Raw genomic sequence first — 26,436 nt, forward strand, 5'->3', positions numbered from 1 at the left:
TTCACACTTTATTACGCACGCAGTGACAATAACAAGCGTTTAACGGCCCCCTCGCCGTGACGAAAGTCGATTAGCACGCCGGCTCGGGGGGACGGAAACCAGAATGTGTCAGATCCAATTTGGATAATGTCACTCTGCTCTCACGCCGCCTGATCGAGGTCACGGCTTTGAGTCCTGATGGAGCCGCCTGCTGCTGCCCCTCGTGAAACAGGAAACAGGAGTCTGGATCGGAGTCGTCCTTCCTCCAGATGTAGATTCATCAACGCTGATTAAGCCTTAATGTTCATCGCTGCACACGACCATCAACGCCAGCAACAAACACACGGCTGCAATTTCATTTCTTTGTAATCGTTCTGTGTCCCGGACCGTCGGCAGACAGAAGCAATCTCACGATCCAAGCTGTGCTGTTCCTTTTTATGTGTGTTTGAAGATTACACATTATTTTGTTGCATTTTTAATATGTTAGGTGCATATATGAGTTTATCTGAACGCTCACTCTGTTTGTAAAAGAGTCTTTTTGTGTTTTTGTCCTGCTCATATCTTCTTATGAAAATAACTCATCAGCCTCACATTCAGACCACCGTCGGCTGGAAGTGAAGCTCCACCCAACCTTCTCTATATACCCTACGTGTCAGGTCTATGCATACCAGCGGGACTATAATGGCGTGGAAGGCGGCGCTGCAGAGATAAATAAGCTTCACCTGAGTCTCCCGGCCTCCTCATCAGCAGCCTGCAGTTTGCGGAGTCTCATCCTTTCTCTGGGGGTCATCTTCTCCACCTCTGACCTGTCCCTGAGCGTCTGCAGGTGAACCTTCGTCTGCCTGCACACACACACACACACACACACACACCTGTCAGTCACCCAGGGCTGTGCAATCACCGACTAAAGGTGCTGGTTCTACCTACTGCCTCAAATATGGAGTTACGTGAACTCAGTGATGATGATAATTATCTCAGAGTGATTTGATCTGCAGACAAACGTCAGACAGGTTCGAGTTCTTTAGTTTAAAGTCTCACTTGATCACTTTTGAAGCAATCAGAGCAAAGAGGAAATGTGAAGCTGCCGTCAGTCATGCTGTTAAAGTCTACACGAGTCAGGAGCAAATCAAAGGTTTCTGAGGCTGAAGAGGACGAACACCAAACAGTGGCAGGAGATGCAACCGTCACCGGGAGCGTTGACTGTTCAGGTCAGACTCAGTTTTATTCACACGGCTTTAAATCCCAGGAGCCGTTTAGTGTGCCAGGTTATTGTGTGTTTTATTTCTGGACGTCCCGCCGTCCTCATCTGCTCTGTGCAGCTTTGTAAGGACGACCTGCCGCTACCTCATCATTTAAACGTCGCTACGCTAACTGAAAACTTAACTTAAAGAAAACTGAAATGCTGAGAAACGTGCGGAGCCCCCGCCCTCACAGTTAAATCCCGCCTGTGTGACTACCACTGCGAGGACCCTGAGCCTGAGGACGTGTCAGTCTGTTTGAAGGTTCAGGTTAGACCGCTCGGTGTTCGGCAGAGTCGTTCGTAACGTGAGGTTAAAGAGGAAACGAATGCATTAAGTCAACGAGAGGCCTCACAAAGAGCAGCGCAAACGTGTGGGTGTGTGCGCGTCGCGGGGATGGATTATCTGTCAGCGAGCAGCGTCTCGTCTGTCAGCACACAGAGCAGGAGCCACGCTCGCTGCTGCTCTAATTATAGCAGCAACACTCTGAGGGGAGGCTAAACACTGTGTGTGTGTGTGTGTGTGTGTGTGTGTGTGTGTCTGTGTGTGTGTGTGTGTGTGTGTCTGTGTGTGTGTGTGTGTGTGTGTGATAGGGATGAGGCAAAGTTGCATAATGAAGAGGAGCAGGAAAATAATGTTAAGAAGGAGAGGAAGAAGGATAATGAAGGAGATGAAAACGAGGGTGGAGGGGAAAGGAAACAGGAAAAGGAAAAATAGGAGGAGGTGGAGCAGCAGCAGAGGAGGGGAGGGAGGACACAGAGGAGGTGAAGAAAGCAAGAAGAGGAGGAAACACAACCAAGTGGAAAGAAAATGAAAATAAAATAAATAAATAGAAAAAGAAAGAAGAGCAGAAAAAGGAAAGAGGCTGAAAGTTTTATCGCTGGAGCTGCTCGACGTGGAGCTTTTATTATTAACTGGAGATTAACCACGCGCCTTCCGGTTCTCATCTATGTGTGTCCCCAGTTCTACAAGCGGTTCGTTCTCCCTCCACTTTTCAGTTCTTTAACTTCTTCACTTGTATTTATCTCACGGGGAGGCCCCTTCGAGGCCCGCCCCAAACCGCAGCTCAGCTCGTGTCCAAACGCTTACATTCACCTTTATCCACTAAAACGCTGTCAAACCTCAAACGAGGACGTGGGCCCAGCGAGCGAATTTACGATTGAAGTCCTGTGGAAATTAAGTCCACCATCACTGGAACAGAAAGGATAAGTAGCAGCCACATGACCGACTGACGGTCATCAGCGCCTCAGAGGTTTTGGCAGTTTGCAGGTGTGCTCATTATTAAAATGACAACATTTCCTGACAACAAAGAGCTGCGTCTCAGAGTTTACAGGCCTCGCTCCACGTGTAAAGGTTAAAGGTCATGTTATTAGAAAAGAGACTGAACAACGTTCACTCAGCAGTGAACGGCTTGCAAAGCTGCTGCTGGAAAAGCGACTCGGTCTGTGGACGTGGAGATGTTTGTCGCTAATGCGCAGCAGCATGTTCGGACAAACGCAAACACCTCAGACCAGCTGTAGTATTCTGGAGTCAGACACGAGGCCGTCGGTCCCACGGCTGACGTCAGCAGGACGATGAAGGAAGAGACAGCTGATGATGACGAAGACTTACATGTGCTTAGCGATGGCTGCAGCATCGCTCTTTCCTCTCTCTGACGAGACGAAGACAAACCTGTCCTTCATTTGCTGCAAAAACAGAGACACAGAGACTCTGCAGAGGCAAATGATTTTAACAGTTCAGCCTGACTGTCCTGGATAATAAAACGAAATTAAATATTGAGCGTCCTCTCCTGCCTGTCTTACAATAGAGAGAGCACCCCAGAGGCTAATATTTCAAAAACGAATCCTAGCACAGTGATGCATTGTGGGTCACTGAGCCAGGGGTTTGCTGAGTGCCTCCAAAAGGAAACAAAACAGGTCACAGATGCAGAAAAGGCAGCCCAGGGTTACCTGTCACATCAGGTACAAGCAAACGCGACAGAGACGCAGGGAGAACGGCTCAAATCACACCCAACACAAACAGAACCAGAGCGAGGTGCTGCTCCTGCTGTCGGTCGCCACAGGAAGAAGCCGATCAGAGGGAGGACACTCAGAACCGCACAGGCTCAGAAAAACTGTCCCACGAGATCACAGGAGATTCACTGAGCTCGGTCAAAGATGTGGTCGGTTTCTGCTGGAGCGCATACTTTCACTTTTATTCCCGCTGTGGTTTAAAAAGCTGCACCCATCAAACCTTTTGAATATTTGTTTCAGTGAGCTGAGTTTCAGATTGTGTTCAGCCTTACTTCACTATAATAACCTCGGGAGCCCGAGCTCGTCACACTCAGCTTGAACAGATCACACGAGGCTGGAGCCCCCGGGGTGTGCGCTGAGTCTGCTGCTCCTCTCTCTGCTGACTGCAGACACACAACAACGACACAACGCCGGGTCTCGTCGGGAGCCAGGGGAATCGCCTGGGACGTCACCGACACACCCAGCACCTCCGCTCACCGTCGTCGGCTCTGCACGGACGCCCGCCGGGAACATGGCGCTCCTACTTCCTGTGTAACCTGAGGAGAGCCAGAGTGGGGACAGCCATCCACACCTCATATTTGGTTTCATATCTTTAATCTAGTTCGTTTAATTTCATTTAGATTCACTCGCGTTACACGCGCTGGGTTGGGTGAAGCGCCGCTGGGATCCCGTCTGCGTCCCGTACATATCGCAGAATTAACAATAAAGCTTTAGTTCGCCCTCCAACGATGCCAACAGCTGTCAGCGTCTGCACTTCCTTTGTGATTTCCCTCGATCGTCCTGCTCTGGTGTCACGCTCTCTGCTCGCTGTGGAGGGGCTTCAGTGGAAGCTTCGTCTTTAAGGCAGCGAGACAAAAGCTCAGAGTGTGAATCATTTTTTAATAAGTAGGTTCAGTGTTGAGTTAAATCTATCAGCGTGTTCTAATTTAATCATTTGTGTGCACAGCACTGTGACTAGCATTATGTGAAATGAAACTCTGGGAAGTGTCAGTTACTCCTCAGATCTTATCCCCGGACATTTGCCCAGACTTCGGAGACATTAAAGCTGGGTCACCTGCTACGGAGCGCTGCAGGAGCTCTTCAGCTGCCATCATGATGCCCCAGAGTGCCACGCTGCAGTATGGAATAACATTAACATAATAATATTTCAGTGGAAACCATGGCAACCCACTCCATGAAAACCATAATGTGTTATCTCTCGCCGAGTTCCCCGAACATCCAAAGAACTGAGCCTCCAGCAAGGGTTATGGGAAACGGGTGATGTTGTTATATAACACGCACGCACGCACGCACGCACGCACACACACACACACACACACACACGCACGCACGCACACACACACACACACACACACACACACACAGGCTTTCAGCACTTCAGAGGACATTAAACTAATGGGGAAATTATGGTTCAGTGGTGGTCGTGCAGTTTCTGATGACCCGTCTACCTGCAGAGAGCGTCTGTTATCGACGGGGGCGGAGTCAAAACCGTGTGGTGCGGCCGGTGTGTGGCCACAGAAAGCTTTGAAGAGAATGAAAGTGTCCCTGCAGCTGCTGTCGCTGCTCTCATGCTGAAGTTTGTTTAATCTTTGATGGTTTCTCCCAGTGAACTCTGCTGTCACTCACTGTTTCGGCCCACTTCTCAGCCAATCAGCATTCGCCTAACAGGCCGGGTCGTGCATGTCGACCAGCATGCAGCAGTGGTTTTGGAGGACTGCACGGGAGCACGTTTGCTCTGGCTGAAGAGATTTACTGTGAACTTTATTTAGTCTGTGTCTGAGCAGCATCCTGGGCTCATTTGGGACAACCAGACATTTCATCTTTGCAGGAAACTCCCAGCAAACGTGACGTTTCAGCTTCTCTGTGGGTTTGAAAGCTTGTTTCAGGCCTTGGGGGTTCCTCCGACTCACCGCTGAAGCTGCTTTCACCTTTTCATGTCCAAACCTCGGGAGCTACAGACCAACACATTTAAAAATGTTCCTGTTTGACTTGTAAATGTTTATTCTGTTTGATTTCTGCTCAGTAAGATTTATATAGAGCTTTTATTTGTACAGCTTTATTGGATATAACTGATGCTTCTTAGAATTTCACTAATTATTATTATTTTTTAGTTTAATTAAATTTTATCTATTTAGCACCAAAACGCAACAGCAGTCACCTCACGGTGCTTTAAGTTGATAGAGACCCAACAATCACATGACCCCCTATGAACAAGCACTTGGTGACAGTGGGAAGGAAAAACTTCCTTTTAACAGGAAGAAACCTCCAGCAGAACCAGGCTCAGGGAGGGGCGGGGCCATCTGCCAGCTGGGGCTGAGGGGGTGGAGACAGGTGTTGTTAGAATGACACAGTGGGTGGGAGGCTCACGTCTCTGCTCAGATACCTGCAGCTCACCTGGTGCTGAGGAAATGCTTAAATAAAGAATCCAACCTGCATGTTCTCTTCCATGAATGTGCTCTTGAGGATCTCAGCCGCCGTCGGTCTGGATGTTGGTTGTTTCTGCAGCATCCTGGTTCACACAGAGACAAACAGCAGCTGGTTAATGCGAGCTCAGAGTCAGTGACACACTCGGGTAAATTCATAGCACCTGACAGAGGACAATGCTGGGATAGGAGGAGACGGGTGCACTCTCTGTCTCGGTGATGATCTGAGGATCAAAACTTCTTTTACCAAAAGAGACCTGCGGACAGCCTGGTGTTTGCATATTAACGTGAAAGCAGCCTGGGAGACTTCACCGAGCAGCTAGCCTGACGTCCTCCTCACCTCCGCATGACAGAGTTCAGATCTGGAGAGTAGGCGGCGGGCAGCGCTGGCGTGTCTCCCTCCACGATCTTCATCACCACAGACAGGAAGTTTGGACCCCGGAAGGCGTGAGTCAGGCAGCACATCTGGTAGAGGAGGCAGCCCAGAGCCCTGCAGCGCAGAAACATCGGCTGGTTTGGAAATGTGTTCCTGCTGGCTCACAGCGAAGCAAACCTTTCATCACGCTGGGACACGTTTACACCTCAGCTGTGTGCGATCAGCCCGGTGCAGACTGACCTCAGGCTCTCTGCTTAGCTTCACTGTATCCTCATGCTACGAACAGGACTTTAACTGCGCTTTCTTCAAAATTACGTGTTCGTTTTTATGCTGATGTGAAACAGTGATGACATTTGTCGAAGTGCACAACACAAGACTGAGCACATGTAACTCAAACAGCGAGGGCACAGACACAGATACCTGCTCATTATTGATTAGCACTGATTAAAAACCAAAAGCTGGGACACAGACAGACTGTTAGGACAATTAACCTCACAGCTGCCCCTTTAAATGAACAGCAGAGGAGCGTTCAGCAGATCAGCTGAGATGAAGCCTACAGACAGCTGTGACTGCCACCTGTGTCACCGCCCACCTGTCAGTCAAAGCAGCCACAAACAGGTTATAACAGTTTCATTGGAGTCAATGGAGATGGACTCAGTTTTGGATGAAGGCCTCAAGTGGTCACTGGAGGAACTGCAGCGTTTGCACGTCAAATATTTTATTTTATGTGCAGAAAATAGGTTTAAATGTTAAACTAATTTCTTCCAGTCAGAGAATGTTGCATGTAATTAAATGTTTGCTTGATGCATAAAGTTAAAAGATTAAAACCAATAAAACAAGTTTTAAAAAGAGACGTTTCCATCTGATTACATTTTATATGATGGATTATGCAGAAAAAGTAGAATTGGGCTGAAAGATCTATCACTTTATCACCTGTTCAGGTTGTAAATCGTTTTAAAAAAGTAACTAAGTAATTAATTACAAGTACTCAGTAAAATAACGGGATTACTTTTTGGGGGAAGTAATTAGTAATTAGTTACTGATTACTTTTTTCAAGTAACTTGATCAACACTGGTTTTCACAGCTGCCAAAGACGTGGAATCTGAACTGCTGCTGTTGGAAACACAGTGATGCAGACAGTGATGGACGTGCCCGGGCCCAGTAAGCCTGAACGTCCTCTCCAACAGCTGAGATGGCTCAACATGTTTTGAGGGCTGATTTAGTGACTTCTCTGATGGTCAACATTTTTCCATCTGCAGCATTCCAGAAACATCCCCAAACTCTGATATGCAGCTAACAAACTCAGCTTATAGCACAATGTCAACAAACATCTTCATATTTTCAAACTTAGATTCTAATTGCTGGTCATCTTGGAAAAATTACATTAAAATTCATATTAAACCTCAGCATTCATGCTCCTCATCGCTGATTAAAACCCTGAGTGCATCAGCAGCACGGTGGTGCAGTGGTTAGCACTGCAGCCCCACAAGCTGCTGGGCGTGTCTGTGTGTGCGATAGACTGACTGTGGGATCACACTGCTGGGATACACTCCATGCCAGTGCAACCATGAATTGGATAAGCAGGAGAAAATGGATGTGATGGATTTACTTTAAGTAGTTTACTTCACATTCTAACCAAACAATCAGGGTAGGCGGGATTAAATGTTGCACAAGCTGGAGCACAGACTGTACAGAAAAGATGGACATAGACTCCTGAAGTCACACTAGAAATGCCTCAAACCTGCAGTGTTTATAGTGGCCACCAGGGGGCTTTTAGCAGTCTGGTTATATAGGCCGTGTCCCAATCCAGCGACCGCACAATTTGCGGACTACGAAGTATGAGATATATATATATATATATATATTACAGCAGTGAACTTGAACTCCGGGTCAAAGATTCAAGTTGCAGTTATTTATATTTCCAATCACCCCAGTACCTTTGACAGTGTGTATACAGATGTGTTATATATAAGAGACAAATATTGTTTGTTTAATATGTTGGCATTACTACATTTGGCTCAATGCTTACATATATGTGTAAAAAGCAAATGTTCGAGCTGTGATAACTGTGTCTGATAGAATGAAGAGTAGACTGATATATGAAATATTCCTTTATTGGGTGAGAAAATCAGACCATGTCATAACTGCTTTAAGTCATACAGAATAGATATCAGAGCCTTAAACAGGCTGACGTCTGCTAAATGGGTCAAACTGGGCAGAAAGTCTACAAACACATAACATCCTTATAGAATATGATGTAACACTATAGATCAACTTAGCTCAGAATATATAAAGCATATAAACAGTTACAGCAATATGATGCAACAAACACAGCAGCTACTGATCCAAAATACTCAAAGCTTCATAGAACTGAAACCAACATTTATTTTTAGCTCCATTCTGCTGCTGATACAGACTTTAGGTTTCTGAACATTAAACTTGTTGCTGCCTTTCATAGTGTGTAACTTGAAGGCCCTGAGTACTTTCTCCCACACTGGAAACACTGGGATGATCACATTATGTGAACATTACCTAATAAGACTGATTCAGCACAGACAGTTATGTTAAACTTTTCTAGCAGTCCTTCACAAACAGGGAACAGTCTGTCTATTCTCTCCATCTGTCAGCTGCTGCTGGCTCTTCCTCCTCCTCTTCCTCACACACTGCTGAGTTTGTCCTGGTGGATCATCAGGGCTGCAAAGCCTCACAGATGATGTGCAGCAGTGGCTCCCTCAGTCTGTCCTCACTCTGGACACTTGCAGTCGTCACACATGGAAATCAAATGTGTGATAAGCTGCAGGATTCAAACACACGTTAAAGTGCGTTTGGCTCGACACCACCGAACAGAGGCAGCAATATAACATAGCTCACATTAACAGTGCAGTGGATCCTGCTTGTGCCGTGATGTTCAGGACTGCAAACCGAGCAGCATCACTGACTTTCAGCTTGTTGTGTTTGTGGATATATGACTGACTTTAATTATCCATAAATCATCAGATTCTCTGTAAGATTAAGGTCGACTATCGAACGGCGTATATTTAAAGGCTTTAAAACCAAGTTAGTACAAACGTCACTAACGTCACATAACTGTGCCGACATGTGACCAACAGTCATGTTTTAATGTTCTTCATTATTAAACATTCGCACAGAAATAACTGACATCATATTCAGTACTTACTTAAAGTTTACTCTTCGGATGCTCCGCTTCAGCCGTCCACCATTTCTTTTGGGCAAAATTATCCACACATGAATTGTGGGATATATTAGGACCACGACGTATACACCAGACCACGCTTCAAATTTGGGGAAATGAATGGCACATCTGGAGTACACTTCAAATTGGGCCAGCCGTCGTCGCGTCGCAGTGACTCCAAATGCGCACTACGAAGCGTGCGGTCGTTGGATTGAGACACAGCCATAGATGAGCATGTACTGACCTCAGCAAACACTTTATGTTCTCAGCTGCTAGCTTCAAATCCCACTGAATACAGCATGATGTTAATTTTGCAGTTTGTGGTCGCTGTTAGATTCAAAGTGCATCAAAAAGCAGGATGTGCTTTATGCTGTGGCCACCTTTCAATTCTATTTTATTTTATTTATATAGCTCCAAATCAGTTTTGAGACTATTCGATTGTAAGACAGAGGCGACAATAACACAGAGAGAAGAGAGAAAACACCAACAATCAGATGAGCTGTGCTTCGGAGACAGTGGGAAGGAAAAACGTTGTTTTAATGAGAAGAAACCTCCAACAGAACCAGGCTCAGGGAGGAGCAGCCGTCAGGATTGGAGAGGGGGATGAGCAGTTGTAATGCTCTCCACTTGTCTCAGATGTGTTGACTTTTTTGCATAATATGCACATTATTCTGTCTCTATATTTATTTGCTGTGATTTGCTATTTGTCAAAGTAAGCATTGTGTTGCCGGGTTGGGGCCTGTGAAGTCTGACTCCTTCACAGGGAGGAAGACGGGACAAAGAATGACGACTCACTGAGGTCCTGTGAGAGTGAACTGCTCGCCTCTCAGGCTTCAAAACAACAAGATGGTGAAAATTAAAGAACATTAGAAAGAACATCGAGTGGCTGAAACTACAGTAGAGTTTATTCCACTTATCTTGTGTTCCAGACGTCATCTTCCTCTTCCAGTTCTTGCTGACCAATCCCAAGGTAAGACAATAATATGTATTCCTACCACCCAGGCGTGTCTGGAAAACCTCCGGCGTATGGCGTGAGGAGACATCCCAGTCAGACTCTCGAACCGCCTCAGCTGTCTGGATCAGACTCAGGGACAGCTTCTTCCCCAAAGCCATCATACTCAACTCAAACTTGTACAAAAGTAATCTGCACTGAAATATCATCAGTTCTCTGCCTGTCTGTCTCTGTGTCAGCACTGTGCTGTCTATTTATATTTATAGTAAGTGTATAGTTAAATTATTGTATAGTTTTTATAATGCGCTATAAGCACGTGTCGACTTTTATAGAGCTGTTTCTGATTGCGTTATACTATGTATAATGACAATAAAGGCTTTCAATTTCAGTTCAATCCACCTGTGCCTCAGCTCATGACCATACACGCACCTCTAAATCATGAACTCTGGGCTCTCGCAGGGATTTTTGTCGGGTTTGTTGAGTGCGCTGTTATTTAGTTGTAAGTCTTTCAGTGTGTGAAGCTCTTTATAAATCAATCATCGCTTCTCTCAGCACAGCGTCACCTTTAAATCTAACCAGTCTCATTCAGCCCCCAACCTGAGTCCAGACAACAGGAGTGAAACGAGCGCAGACGCACGCAGCGCTGACATCAGTCGGAGGTCAGCGGTCGTAATTAGAGAGGAACAGATCACAGCGGATGATGATGAGGAGGTCATTGTTGGCGTCAGGAGGCACTGACTTAGCCCCCCTTTACATCAACGGGGAGCATGTGGAGAGGGTCCACACCGTCAACAAGGACCAACAACAGCTGCACCTTCTGAGAGTCCTCGGGAAGTACAAGCTGAACTCCAACCTGCTGCTGACCTTCTACCGCTCGTCCATTTAGAGCCTGCTAACTTACTGCATCACAGTATGGCTGCACCAAGGCGGTCAGAGCGAGGCTTCAGATCATCGGCTGCCCTCTCCCCTCCTTGATGGACATTTATTCCTCCCGCTGCCTCAGTAGAGCAGCAAACATCAAGGACAAGCTGCTCAGCCTGCTTAACAGTTTCTTCCCAAAGACCACCACCCTGAAGTCACACAGGCACCAGTAACACACTCCCTCACCCCAGTTTTCCCATTTCCCTCCATCAACCACCACCAAGAAAAGAGAGATCGTGGAGACATTTATCTCTGACCTTCTCATTGCCTCGATCACTGATCTCACTGATGCCATTGTCTCCTGAGGTCTGCAGGATCACCTCATTGTCATTTCCCAGCAAACACTGCATCGTTAACGAGACAGTTATCATCAGATCCTGAATTATTTGTGACAAGCAGAGTCAATCCGTAATTAGCAAATAAAAACCCAGACGTGCGATAGTGCATTGATACTGAAACATAAAAACTGAGTAAATTGGTAATAATTGAAAGATAAAGCTTGTGTTTGTTCATGGGGATAATTACAGACAGAAACAGAGCTGATGGTTTGGGCGTCGCTCGTACAGATGGAGCTAATTAAAGAAGAGATCACAGAACGTGAAGCAGGTCCGAGAGGATGAAAAAGAAAGGAGGGAAGGTTTTGCTTCTTTTTCATAACTGTTGCTGTTTGTCCCAAATCTGCTGGCGTCATTGTTAACGTCCAATCACGTCCAATCACTACAACGCTGCTGCTGCAAACTGCACACGGACTGAACACAGTTTGAGGAGGAAACAAATGCATGTTGGCTTTAATCAGGACCTGATGACAGAACAAAGAGTTTATCAGAGACGTCAGAGTGTGAACGCACGCGTTTAATCAGACGTCGGAGCAGCTGCCGCCGCCGCTGCGTACCGCCCTCCTCCATTCATCCCGAAGAGGCCGTCTGATCTGAAGCCTGCAGTTTGTGTCATTAACAGGCTGCCAGGTAAGTGTTTGTTTTCACTTTGTGGTTTTAACAAAGACAAACAGAAATTTCTTCTTTATGATCAAGAACCCAGCGTGCAAGTGCCAAAGCCTGCACTTCCTCCAATGTCCACTTGGTTGGCTTCAAGACTGAGTCGGTCCCCACAGACCTCGAGCAAGTCCAACTCTGGTGAGGATAAAATGTACCTCCCTCTCTAATTTTTAGCGCTCCATCTAGAAAGCGTCTACAGCACAAACAAATTCACCTCCACTTTCAGCGTTAGGGATGGCCCTACGTGCAGCGGCGTGAGCCACATCATTTCCTTTCTGACTTTTCACTGAGCTTCTAAATCCCGCTGTGTCTGAGTAAAGAAACAAAAGAGAAACAAAGCAGTTGGAAAGTGTCTGGAGGCTCAAAGCCTGCTGCTGACTTCAAGAAAAAGAAAACAGCTGCTTCCTTCTCTGTGCAGAGATATGCAGATGTGGATAAAGAAGGATGACCTGCTGCACGGGAGCAGAAAAAGTTTCAAAGCAGACAAATTTCTAAATGCGATGTGTAGAAATCTACTATTTATTTATAATGTTTATAGTGTTTACTCACACATAAACATAGACTGTTTCTACGACTTCTGAGAGACAAGCTGGAGCTATCAGGAGTGGACCACCACATGTCCCAGTGGATACTGGACTACCTCACAGGACGCCCACAGTATGTGAGGACACAGGGCTGTGTCTGACACGCTGGTCTGCAGTACGGGGGCCCCACACTGTGCTGGCACCGTTCCTCTTCACCCTCTACACTGCAGACTTCTCCATCCACTCCCCACGCTGCCACCTACAGAAGTTCTCTGACGACTCTGCCATAGTCGCCTCATCACAGGTGAGGACGACTCAGAGTGCAGACAGTGGACTCTGGACTTTGTGGACTGGTGTCAGCAGAACCACCTGCTGATCAACGCCGGGAAAACCAAGGAGCTGGTGGTGGACTTCCAGAGACGCTGACCCACCACACTGACACCGGTGGACATAGTGGACTCTTATAGGTACCTGGGTGCATCCTCGATGCATGAAGGAGCGTTTCTGCAGGTCCTTCCTCCCTGCAGCTGTCAGACTGCACAATCAGAACTGCTCCCAACAAACACAGATGTTTACATCTGTATCTTGCACTATTTTATCAACCGATTCACACTAAACGTGGGTTTGCCTGTTATCTGTATTTAATTTTATTTAATGTAATAACGGTACAGTACTCTGCTTTTGGCAACCATTGTCCTTGATGGAAATATGTAAAAACTGTGTATGTTTCTGTTCTGTGTCTTGTGCACTGTTTGTTACACCCCATCGATTCTACTGATGGGTTGTTGTCGCTAATCTGCCGGGCGGACACACGGCTTTGAACTGGAGAATGGAATCATGTAGGACTTTCAAACTGACAGCACAGGGGCGTCGACCTCAAGGTCAGAGGTCAAGTTTTCTGAAAATGTCTAAGAAACCTGAGGACAAGGTCAGGTAGAACTTTAGAGCAGGTACCACAGGTGTGTTTAGCACGAGGCTGAGGGGAAGCACTGGTCACCAGTAAGTTTGTAAAACAGGCAGCAATAAATTTAAATTACGTAGCTGATTGAATAGCGTTAAGTGTGGAACAGAGATTTATATATATATATTATATTATGTGTGTGTGTGCGTGTGTGTGTGTGTGTGTGAGATTGGATCTCCTGTGTTTGAGGAGGAAAATGTAATTTAATCATCCTTCTTATTAATCTCTGTCTCTCTTCCACAGCATGTCTTTATCCTGTCTTCCTTCTCTCACCCCAACCAATCACAGCAGATGGCCCCGCCCCTCCCTGAGCCTGGTTCTGCTGGAGGTTTCTTCCTGTTAAAAGGGAGTTTTTCCTTCCCACTGTCGCCAAAGTTTGATTGTTGGGGTGCAGGATCTTTATCTTACGATATAAAGCATCTTGAAGTGACTGTTCCTGTGATTTAAATAAAATTCAACTGAAAGCACGAGACAGAGAATAATATTGATGATTTGAGAAACACTGAATCAAAGTCACATCATTAAAATTTGCATAAGAATATTCTTGTAAATATTTTTATGTTTAGTTATTCGAGTTAAAAGTTACACTGACTTTGGTATAAACACAAACTGGTGTTGGTGAGAGAGATCGCTGTGGTTCAGACGGCTGTTTACTCAGCTCCTCGCCGGAGATTCGTTAGACCAGTTGTTACATCATTTTCACGTTACTCCTTAAAAGGACCACACATGCATTACCACATGATTAACAGTTAGAGGAACAAATTCCACACACCAACACGAATCCCTATCCTAACGAGGACACACGCGATCTTTCTCTTAGTATTTATGTACGAACACAAAGCAAAGACGAAAACCGACCCAGACGCATCAGAGCGCCGCGGTGATTCAGCCGTGGACACACGAACAGGTGCTGACTGCTCGTCGCTGCTTTGTTACCTGCTGCAGCTTTGACAGCACTCTGTGCGTCGGCGCTTTTGCACAGTAACTGTAACAGTAATGTGACGGCTCCGCCGCTCTCCTCCACCAGCACAGACCTGAAATCAGCTGCAGGAAGAAAGCATTCCTGTCCACCCAGTGTGCAGATACCTGAAGAGCCTTTGTAACATGAGTAATTATATAACTGTGACTGTAATGTGATTACTGAATTTACTGCAGTAATGTTACTGAAAACGTTCATGTGATTCATTTAGAGCACTGTCTGTTATTCTCCCTCATTTCCTGTTGTGCACAGTCTGCACCGATCACTCACCGAACAGACGTGATTACATGTGATTACATCACACATCACAATAAAAGCATCTTTCGGTCCTGAACTCTAACTGGAAACGTCAGTCCCACGCTGACTTCCCGGAGCAGCTCTCTCTGTCTCATCTTTCACCCTGTCAGGCCACCTCTGCGCTCCACACGTCGACTGAACGCGTGTCTGAGTCGCTGTCCCGCCTGCTGCTGTCAGCTCTTTTTGATTATTTCTCTGCCGTCAAGGATGCAAGCGAGATCAGGCTCATCTCGTCCTCGCTGGATCTTGGCAGAGGCCTCTCTGCATGTTAAACTCAGTCGGCTGCGTCACAGATTCAATTTGAAAGTTGCACAAACATCTGTGGAACAAACGCCTTCTTCAGGGACCGCTTCAGACCGCAGGGACAACAAACGCACGCCTTTATCCTCCTAAAACTTAAATGTACACCAACTGTGCTGAGCAACCTGGATGACAAAAATATCAGGATTTACAATTTGTGGTGTGATTTACACCAGTGTGTCCTGTTCAGCATCATTTCCTCGTTATACTGCAGCCTGCACCGCGCCTCTCCACTCCTCCTCAGGTACAGAACGTGAAAACTGGATCTGTGGGTAAAATCTGCAGGAAAGTCTCTGACTGCAGCCCGTTCGCTTTCCTTCCTGCAGCAGCAGCAGTTAAATGAATTCCTGCTCTCCACCTGCAGGCGTTCCTCCATCAGCCCTTCCCACGATGCACCTGTACAGCCTCCAGCTCAGAACCAATCACAGCAGAGGGAAATGAAGCTGCACAAAGCTGGTGTGAAATTCCCTTTAACCGAGGTCTGGGCTTTTTATCTGAATCCCTTTCATCTTGTTTCACAATGACAAAGAACATGTTTTGTCTGAAGGAGGCTCAGAGCTTCCACACAGACAGCAGCCTGCAGCCACACTCCTCATCTCAGAGTCGGTCTCAAATCCTTAAAAACTTCAAACCGGCCAAAGATTCGGATCACGCCCGAAGCGGTTTGATCCGACACTAAATACCCGAAACGTCACGAACGACCAAAAACTAAGCTGAGCTTTGCAAATGTGTGGTCAGAAGAAAAGGAGACAAGGTCCAAAGGCAGAACATGAGACACACATCATCCGCCTGATAAAAATAACTATAATAACCAATAACAACTATTTTAATTCTATTTTGAAAATACAAAATTGAGCACCAGTCAAAAAGGAATATTAATACCAACACTGCACACGGGGCCTTTAAAAGGTTACCAGATGTCAGATTTGCAGTCGTAGCCCTGGTGGCTCAGCACCTCTGGGCTCATGTAGTACGGAGTCCCTGTGAAGGTGGTGGCCAGGTCACATGATCCCATCAGCAGGCAGGAAACACCAAAGTCACCTGGAAACATGAGAAGCATCATCCTGATGACTGATCTGCTGTTAAACTGAATCTGAACATCTAAAGAACCTGCAGAAGGTCCGTGAACACCTGGACCTGCACACGCCAAACACATGCTCTGTGTCACGGTGGGCCGATAACATCACAGGTACATACATCCCACAGATACTGAACGATCCACAGACCTGCGTGATCCTCACCACGCTTTGCAGAAATCATAAAGAATCAATGAGCTGTCCCACAGGCAGTGAAGGTTTCCGGCACCACGCTTCAGACCCGGTTTCACCCTTTCCTAAGCTTCAGGTTCGGCCTGAATGATTTACCCGCTTCCTTCCAAGTCTTCTGCTTTTTTGTTCTGTCTATAAAGAGCAAAGCTGCATTATTCACCTCCAGCAGCCCTCAAACAGTGACAAAAAGCTCTTCAGAGCTCGACGTGGGAACATCACGCTCTGAGACCACGAAGAGCACCTGAGCCGAGACGTCAGAGGTTTAAATAACTTCTGTAGCAGCAACGGAGCCGCGGAGAGTCAGAGACACTCGGTCGCTCAGCTGTGAAACACACAATGAACATTTAAAGTTGGAGAACGCACTAATCCAATGGAAATGGACCAGAGTGTCCGCTACTGACCCCGACAGCTCCAAAGCAACAGCCAATGAGTGAATGAGCAGATCTGTGGATACAGATCTGGAACTTCTAATTCTACGCTGATGTATTTGAATATCTGATTAACATAAGGCTGATCGTGACACAGTGAGACGACACCTTTGCTGACAGCTACTGGAAACCACTAACTGTGCCGAACGTAACGCCGCTCACATGACTGCACAGTAGATCTGCAGCGTCTCTGTGGCGTCGGTGCTCCGTGTGTGCAGCTGGTAAACTAAACTCTCACAGAGTTCTGGTTCAAAACTGCAGACGGCAGCAGCAGCAACAATCTGCTGAGTTTACACTCCACACACTCAGCGTAAACCCACTTCCTCCCGCGTTACTACCCACTCGTTAGCTGGAAGCACGCTTCTATTTGCGGCCCTGTTTGTTGTTGTTGCTGTTAGTGAGAGGAAGAAGCCCTTTTAGGCAGCAGACAGTTTTGTAATACACGCACAAACGTGAGGAAAGTACCGCAAGCCTTCGCGGCAGCAGCAGCACAAAGAGGACGCTCACCGATTTTAACGAGGTTTCGTTTCAGGAAGATGTTCTTGGCCTTCAGATCTCGGTGGAGGATCCGCCTGCAGAGAGCAGCACAGCGGATAAAATGCAGGTTGCAGACTGAAGCCACTTCAATCTGCAATCGTTTGTTCTAATATTAACCAGCTACAAATGTTACTGTTTTTGTGACTTTTTGTTGTCACCTAGAATCTCATTAAACCACAAAAACGTGTTTCTACTTAACTACCGAGTGTCAGCAGATAAAACATGCGGAGCAGATTCGCTTCAGAAACAGGACAAACATATAAAGCCAAAGACGACTTTAGAGGAAATAATAGAAAACTCTGCACCTGTCGTGTATGTAGCGAAGGCCGAGCAGGAGCTGGATGAGCCAATCAACGACCTGGCTTTCAGGAAGGCTCCGCCCAGCTCGTCTCACCTCTCCTATCTTACAGTCCAGATCCCGATCCTGAGGGCACAGCGAGGAGGAAGTGATGCGTCACTCATTGACTGAAGTGCATGTGTCATTACACTTCACTCCACAGTAGCAGCTCCTGAGTGGCTCAGGCTTTCGTCTCAGCTTCTGTGTGAAATGAAGGAAGCTTTGACAGCAGACCAGTTTGGGGACGCCTGCAGCCAGAGAGCTTCACTCCAGCAGCTCATTAACGTGTGGCTGAAGCTCCAGCTACAGGTCGGTACTGCTGTTCGCTCTCAGCCTGGCGTGTTCACGTTCTGTCAGACTGATGCAATTAAAAGGAGCCGCACCAACTGCCAGCAGCAGCTAACTGCAGCCCGTCCGCTGATGTGCCGACGATTATAATCAGATTACTGAGATATTAAAGGAAAGTTCAAACGTGACATTTACGTTGCTGTGATTCCAGCTTTGTTTGCTCAGTTCTGGATTTTATAAGACGATGTGATTTCCGGTTTTTTCTTCGTCAAATCAGATTTTTCTGCTCACTCTATCAGGCTGAAGCAATGCCTCAGAGTCGTCCACAGCTCTGCAGGGGATTGTGGGTAATGGGGTGAACAGAAACAGTAGCTCTTAAGATCTCCAAAGGCGCAGCCTGTTCATGCTTAAGTGTGTTGAATTACACTAAATCCTCACAAAAGGCCTAAATATTGTTCAGTCTGTGTGTTTGTAGAACAGAAAACCAGCCGGTTGGCAGCACAGAAGCACGGGAAGCTTCGTGAACTGTTCTGCAGCAGTGATTCAAATCTTCAGGAGATGCTGAAGGAGGCGGGGGAGGAGGGAGAGAGCTGGGTAATGAGGGGGGAGGATCGCCGTCAGGTGACGTAAACGAGCGGGCGAGGGGGATACTCCGAGTGTGGGAGGCAGAGAAAAACACGAGTGGAGATGAAGGCAGCGTGAGAGTCATTAGTGGAGAGGCTGAGTGTGAAGACGGCACCTGGTGTCATCGAGACAGCAGGCGTGAAAGATGGCGTGGAGGGAGGGGCGGGGGGTTCGGTTTCAGGCTGTTGCTTCATTGTGTCTTTATCAGACAGAGGGGCTCTCCACAGGCCCAACGTTCGCTGATGCAAACCTGCAGATCTGCAGCTTTTGTCACGGTTGCTTCATTCTTACTTCCTCATGTGTTGTGACTGAGGTGAGGATGTTTTTGAAGAGCACGGCGGCCCCGGACAAAGAGAGCACTCGGTTTCACTGCAACGTCAAACAAACCAGACATGCAGGTGTAAGAAACGTAAGACAGGGAGGCATTTTAAACCCGATCATGAACGAACTCTAACAGCTGCGTCGGGCAGGTTGGCTTAAGGCAGCTTGAACTCTGCGCATTACAGAAGGACAGCGAGTTAGCGCAAACCCATGTTCCCGTGGTAGATGACCGAGAGTTTGAACCCACATCAGGCGTGTCTCCCAAAAACAGGCAGTGTTTCAATCAAGCCTCAAGCTCCAAGGCTGAAAATGGGAACCATGCCGGCAGTGGGGGAGAACAGTCAACCCAAGCATGCTGAAATGCTACCAAAAGAAAAGACTTTACCACCACATGTCTCTCTGGGACTTAAAACGCTCATTCAAACAAGCTGGTGTAGTTAGCTACGTTAGCTACTGTGAGTGATCTACATTCAGCTATAAATAAGAAGCAGAAAAGCAAAGCCTGCAGTTCCTCTAACGTCCACTTGAGGCTCCAACAGTGAGGTTAAAACAGGAGCAAACAAAGACTAGTTTCCTCTGGTCACTGCAACTGTTTTAAATCCTTCACACGTTCGTTTTTTAACACTTGATGGTTGCATTATTGGGGGCGTGGCCTCTTTAACTGGCGGTCCAACTGAATTTACTGAGATTATTTTTGTTAAGTGAGGTTTTGGATCAAAGGGATTCAGTCTCTCCCTGTGAGTGCTCCTGGTTCCTGTTACCAGGCAGTACTCTGTGATTATGCAGAAGGCGGCTCTCTCCAGGAAGCTGAGGTAGAAGGTCAGTATCGCCGGGTGGTGCAGCTGAGACAGCAGCTGGGCCTCCTGAGTGGCTCTAACCGTCTCGTCGGGTCGAAGGTCACCCAGAGGAATCTGCTTCAGCACCTTCCTAGATGAGAGACACAGGTCAGAGGGACGTTCTGCAGGTGTGAAGCACCTGTTTACTGATGGCGTTCATGATGTTCACGGCAGGGAGCTTTTAGAAATGTTTCAATGTGAACCAGTGCCTTAAAGTTGAAGGATGCACACAGCGTACTGGGTAAGAACTTTGTGGAGCGATGATATTTCTGCAATAAAAACTGGTGGTCACATCCAGAGGGAGAGACTGCTAATGTCAGCACGAAGCTAAAAACTGGAGCAGCGTGGTCTCAAACCGCTCCCCCTCAGGGAGGTAATCAGCTGCTGCTCACCGAGCAGGCCGTCTCTCCAGCTCTTGTTAAATTGGTGAGCAGGTCAGCAGATGAAATGGAGGCTCTGGTTTATTAGCTCCCTGCTCTCACCCCCTCGGCTTCACTTTCTGCTGTGAAGACAGCAGAAACGCAGCACGGGGTCAAAGTGGAAATTCCTCAGTTAAAATACGACCTGCTTACTGTGATTATGTGATTTTACTGGCCCGGACACGTGCTGTAGTAACTTTGGTATCTTAAAATACCAGTAAGACGGTTTATTTTCCACTCGAGGCACCGTTCAAAATTCTTTTATCCCATCTTATTTATCGCATACGAGCCCCTCGTTAAACGTCTGGGTGACTGATGATGTCATCACAGGCAGCTGTGGGTTTGCTGTCAAAGCAAAAAGTCCTGGCCTGAAAACTGAAGGCAGCTTAGAAGCACCAACATCCTCCTGTGATGTCAGAAATAAAACAGTTTTGGCCTGTACGGCGAGTTTTCGGCTTCAGAGCAGCTGTATGGCAGCTTCATGTTGTAACTCATCAGTTTAAACGTCATTAAAATGAGGAGTTACAGCATCATGTTGCAACATGGCACAGCGGTGACTGTGTCCATCCTTTCTGTACAGTCTGTGGGGCTGTAGCAGAGCAGTGGCGGTGTACTTTAGTAAAGCTCCACTCTTGTTCTATCATTTCTTGTTTTCATGTTTTGTTTTTGTCATTTTAATTAATGCAGGAATCAGGTCACATTTCCATTTACCTGTCACATTATTTTTTCCTTTCTTCCTTTTTGAATCTTTTCTCCTGAGAAAAGGCAAAAATTTAAATAAAACAAGAGCGAGCTGTTTGTGAAATGTCATCTTGAACCCGCCTGAACCTTTTAGTTCAGGGAACGGGGGCGTCGTTGTCTCTGCACCGCAGCTGCAGACTTTCCGCGGTGAAGGAAAACAGCTGGATGCTGTCGATGCTGACGGCACATCAGTGATGTGGATGAGCAGAGTGTCAGTCATCATCCAACTGACACACACACTCACACTCAGAGACACACACTTCCATGAATCTGTAATCTCAGAGCTTTGATTCATAAAGCAGAACAGAAGGATCAAAGAGACGTGAGCTCTGATTTCATCCTGCACACAACTGAGGCGAAAAGGCTTTGTGCTGCTTTTCAGTCTTTTGTAGTTTTTTGCCTTTTTGTGCTTTTTGTGGGTTTTTTGTTGCTGCTTTGGTTTTTCTGAATGTCGTGTGCGTCAACTTGGATGAGCTTAGAAACCCTCCCGTGCTGTGATACACTTCACTTCAGTACTTAACGTTTACTCAGGATTATTCCACAGAAACTAAAACAGCAAAGTAAACTTCCGTCTGCACTCTGGTGCTCGTCTTTAACAAAGGTGAGAAATGAACCCAACACACCTTTAACCTGAAATATTTTTAATGCCCAGCAGGGGGCGACTGCTACCAAAAGGCTTCTTGTCCTGTAGAGGTGCACGGTCCTCTGTGACCTCACTAACACTGTGCTGATTTGCATCACATCACACTGGATAACACATGACGTCCACCGATTTGATCTGAAACAAAGTCAGGGCGCGTACATGTTGGGATCATCTTCTCTGTCCCACCAGAAAATTATTCAAAAAGTTCACGACTGATTCGAACGTGCAGCTTGTTAGTTTCCTGTAACAGAAATGCAACAAGTGGGTCTTTACTACGAACTTATTTGAATGTGATCACAGCTGTCAGACGCGGAAGTTAAATCCATCCATGCATCCGCTTCTCTTTTTCAGGGTCGCGGGGCCGCTGGAGCCTATCCCAGCTGTCATAGGGTGAGAGGCGGGGTACACCCTGGACAGGTCGCCATGTCGCAGGGCTAACACACAGACAACCATTCGCACTCACATTCACACCTACGGACAATTTAGATTAATCGATTAACCTATCCGCACTAACTGCATGACTTTAGATGGTGGGAGGAAGCCGAACAGAACATGCAAACCCGGCCTGATGGTGGAATTGAACTCACCCACATGGAAAAGAGATATATAAATCTTATAAAGTTTGTATCTGTCTTGTGTGAAACTTGTATGAAAAGCATACAAGAGTAAAAATAGATATAAGATCCATTGAAAAATTATATAATGAAACTTGTATGTTTTGGATACTTACTAAAACAATATATGAAAGTAATGTGAAAGTGGCCACTTTCATGAGTAAATCATATACGTTTTTACTATTTCTTTTCCATATGGGCAGGACCTTCTTGCTGTGCGGCAACAGTGCTCACCACCGTGCCCTAAAACGATCTAGGGGATTTACGGTGGCCCTGAGAGGCCAAACGGACTGCAACTTAAGAAAACACCAGCAATAAGAAAAACGCTGCAAAAGCACACTGGTCCGTCGGCTTATTGTCTCCCCAGAAACACTTCCCTTGTGCATTTGGAAACCTATTTTTTCCTATTTCCGCTTTTGTTTTTTCTGTTTCCTATTTCAGGATATTTGAACGAGATCGCGGATACAAGCGGCAGAAATGAGCTTCCTCCGAAGGGTGGCTGGCCTCTCCCTTAGAGATAGGGTGAGAAGTTCGGCCATCCGGGAGGGGCTCAGAGTAGAGCAGCTGCTGCTCCACCTCGAAAGGAGCCAGCTGAGGTGGTTCGGGCATCTGACAAGGATGCCCCCTGGGCGCCTCCTGGGTGAGGTGTTCCAGGCATGTCCCACCGGGAGGAGGCCCCGGGGCAGACCCAGGACACGCTGGAGAGATTATATCTCTCGGCTGGCCTGGGAACGCCTTGGTATTCCCCCGGATAAGCTGGAGGAGGTGGCTGGGGAGAGGGAGGTCTGGGCCTCTTTGCTTAGGCTGCTGCCCCCGCGACCCGGCCCCGGATAAAGCGGATGAAGATGGATGGATATTTGAATCCATTCAGTTTACGCAGACCCACAGGACACTCCCACTGATTTCTGTTAAAGCCGCTGTCTTCAGCTTCATTTTAGAGGGTCACAAATGTGAGCCAACACAGGGGAGAAGCTTCCCGTTCAAAGAACTACCGGCTCAGCGGCGCCGTTACTGCCTTTGATTTCACGTTAAAGCCAAAAGGCTGCTGGGAAATCAAATTCACAGCCTGAATTTATAATTTATGGGCAAAAAAATCTATTTCATTCAGTTCTTTGAGCCCTCACTGTGATGTGCACTGAAAGGGGCTTTTCTTCAGCTGCTCACCAAGCCAGGAGCGCCGACCGTCCGTTGCTATGCAACTACGGAGAAAGGATGTTTGAAGTGCGACGCTCAGATGCTCCTGAGATCGTGTGTTTTTGTTTGGCTGAGAGCAGAGAAACACAAGCTCCGACCCTGAACTGTAAACCAGAACGAGACCAGAGAAGGAAGAAAGGAAGGAAGGAAGGAAGGAAGGAAGGAAGGAAGGAAGGAAGGATTTCAATCAGAAGTCATAGAGAGATTCGCAGTCACTCAAATGAACTCTGACCCTGACAGTCAGCAGGAGACACACCCACCAGCGAGCTACAGTAACATGAAGATGAAGTAGTTCCTTTTATTCGGACTCCACGATTTCCATCTGGTGACATCAAACATGATGTTTGTAATAAAAGCACCAGAGGAACAAAAACTACACCAAAAGGCTCCCGCTGCATTTGAACTCAGGACCTTCTTTCTGTGAGGCAACATTAAGAACAGAAACATGATGTGAGCAAGGTGAGCAGAGGTTACAGAGGCCGAGGGCGGAGCCAGGTGAGATACACAAGCTTACAGCTCAGGGTTCAACCCCAGAGCTGCTGCTCTACCCTCCTCAGTGGAGAGCGTGATCCTCCTGTGTTTGTACTCAGGGGCCACGACTGAGAGCAGGAAGGCTGCACTGAGGGTCATTAGCACCCCCCAAAAAATCACTGGCTGCCCTCTGACACACCTGGAGGCCATCGCCAGATCCTCCTGTCTCAAGTAAACCAGGGCCATCACAGGTGACCCCGCCCCCCACCTGTTTGACCCACTGCTCTCTGGTCTGCGCCTCAGGTCAGTCAGCTGCCACACCTCCAGACTCACTAACAGCTTCTCCCCCGACCCCTGCCCACCAATCTGAGTGGCCCTCATCACTCAGGACGCTCACACAGACTCTATTAACTCTTTGTACTGATTTCAAACACTCCTGCTCCTTTCTCCTGCTTTTTTATTTATTCCTGTCGTCTAATATGTCTATTTCACTCCTGCACAGTTGCTGTTGAGCATAATAAATTGTTGGTATAAGAGAACAAATCGTTTTGATTGACTTTTCAGACATAAATGATTCAAACACGTCGCCAGGTGAAGCTTCCTCTGGCCTGCTGCGACGTTCCACCTGTCCCTCAGGTGATCGTTTTATCTCAATGCATCCTCCAGCATCTGAGCCTCTCCGAGAGGCCGCCCAGCTGGCTCCTACAACTTCCTGCTGAAGGGAAAGCTTAACAGGAAGTGGATAAATCAGCACAACAGGAAGTAAGATTTTAGAGCCTCAGCAGGCTGGACGAGCACAGGCAGCAGTTTGAGACATTTGAGCACACTGATCAATCACTCAGACAGATTATGAGTTCACAGGACATGAGAGAAATGATGGGAGTATTATTGGGCTGCTCTAAAAGCTCCCTGAAACGTCTTCAGTTGAACCAAAATGCCACAGCAGGCGTTTTTCTTCTCATTGGCTTCCTGTTAACTGCAGATTTTTTCCACATGTAGTCCTGAATAAACAGGATCATAACATTAAAGACCTCACAGTTCCTCATCAACCTAATAAAGGACTTCTTTCTCAGACTGCTGATTTATTTGTGGTTTCGAGAGTTTCTAAAAGTAGAACAGGAGGCAGAGCCTTCGGCTTTGAGGAGCTGCTGCAAAGAAACCGCGACTGGGGGAGATCAAGAATAAGACTCCGAGGACCCGAAGCAGGTGTGTACGAACCTTTGGAGCAGATCTCAGGTGAATTCAGGAAGTTTGTGCTGAACGAACCTGAGCGTGTTCTGTCAGAGACTGAAAACAGAAACTCCAGGTGTGGCAGAGACGATGGAGGTCACACAGCTGCTCCTAAAACCTCAGAGGAGACGAGCTCAGGAGAGTCACTGCTTGCATCATGTTGTCTGTGTGAGAGCGTCACTGTACAGCCAGAAGTATGTGGACACGATTGTATTCTGGGTAAACAGCATTCACACATGACATCCATGCTCCTGTTGGCTGCATTTGAAAAGTTCTTCCCGGCTTTCAGGAGCAGAAGACAAATGAGATTCTTTTTCGATGCTTTAAATAGAGCCGGCCTGTAGCTTAAATGGGTCAGCAGCAAGCTGCTTGAGAAAATCATTTACAAAACAGCTTCCTGATATTAAACACGCACAACAGCATGACATATACAACTCTACGCATCAAACACCAAAAGGGTCCACGCCCCAGAGCCTGGTACGCTTTTCACAAAGGTGTCTGTTATACAGCAGGTGTGCATCCATCCACTCATTCATCCATCTGACCATCCAACCGTCCATCCATCCGTCAGTCCATCCGTCCATCCGTCCATCTGACCATCCAACCATCCAACCGTCCATCCATCCATCATCGATCCATCCAACCGTCCATCCATCCATCATCGATCCATCCAACCGTCCATCCATCCATCATCGATCCATCCAACCGTCCATCCATCCATCATCGATCCATCCAACCGTCCATCCATCCATCATCGATCCATCCAACCGTCCATCCATCCGTCAGTCCATCCGACCATCCAACCATCCAACCGTCCATCCATCCATCATCGATCCATCCAACCGTCCATCCATCCATCTTCTTCTGCTTATCCAATTATTTTAGTACCAGTAAAATGTGTGCGTTTTTAACTGTTATGTTCTCCATATTTTACACGTATTCTAATGTTTACTTTCTCAGCAACATTAACCACATCTGCAAAAGCTCCACTTTCTAATTTTCTAGGTTACTGCAGACAAAGGAAAACATCTGCCGACATATGTGAGACCGGTCTGTAATGTCTCATTTAGGGTGATTAAAATCTCCAGCACCTGCTGCACTGAACAGAAATGTTTCACCGCATGTGGTGTTCAGTGTTTCAGCTGACAAACAGATGGGACTTTTGGATTTTACCCAAACTTCACCTCATGCAGTAAATCCACAGTGCAGATATCACTGTGAGATTCCCGGGAATGCCATCCAACAATGAACCACTGCATCCTGTGAGTGTCTGCAGATGAAAATGTAAAAACCAGCATCTGAGACACATGAATTTTAAAAGCAAGCATTTTGTAA

At 46.9% G+C, this 26,436-nt stretch overlaps 1 protein-coding gene across 1 annotated transcript in view; it reads right to left on the reverse strand.

Moving 5' to 3' along the window:
- LOC101486861 (NIMA-related kinase 11) overlaps positions 1 to 26,436 on the reverse strand; it is a 51,745-nt gene that overhangs the window by 14,280 nt on the left and 11,029 nt on the right. The window contains exons 3-10 of the mRNA XM_076889557.1: positions 19,715 to 19,880; positions 17,689 to 17,807; positions 17,354 to 17,418; positions 16,065 to 16,191; positions 5,993 to 6,142; positions 5,660 to 5,738; positions 2,829 to 2,902; positions 702 to 821 (exon numbers count right to left, since the gene is read on the reverse strand). Coding sequence (XP_076745672.1) covers positions 702 to 821; positions 2,829 to 2,902; positions 5,660 to 5,738; positions 5,993 to 6,142; positions 16,065 to 16,191; positions 17,354 to 17,418; positions 17,689 to 17,807; positions 19,715 to 19,880 — 900 coding nt within the window. The remainder of the gene's footprint in view (positions 1 to 701; positions 822 to 2,828; positions 2,903 to 5,659; positions 5,739 to 5,992; positions 6,143 to 16,064; positions 16,192 to 17,353; positions 17,419 to 17,688; positions 17,808 to 19,714; positions 19,881 to 26,436) is intronic.

The sequence above is a fragment of the Maylandia zebra genome, linkage group LG11, assembly GCF_041146795.1.
Source record: "Maylandia zebra isolate NMK-2024a linkage group LG11, Mzebra_GT3a, whole genome shotgun sequence".
NCBI lineage: Eukaryota > Metazoa > Chordata > Actinopteri > Cichliformes > Cichlidae > Maylandia > Maylandia zebra.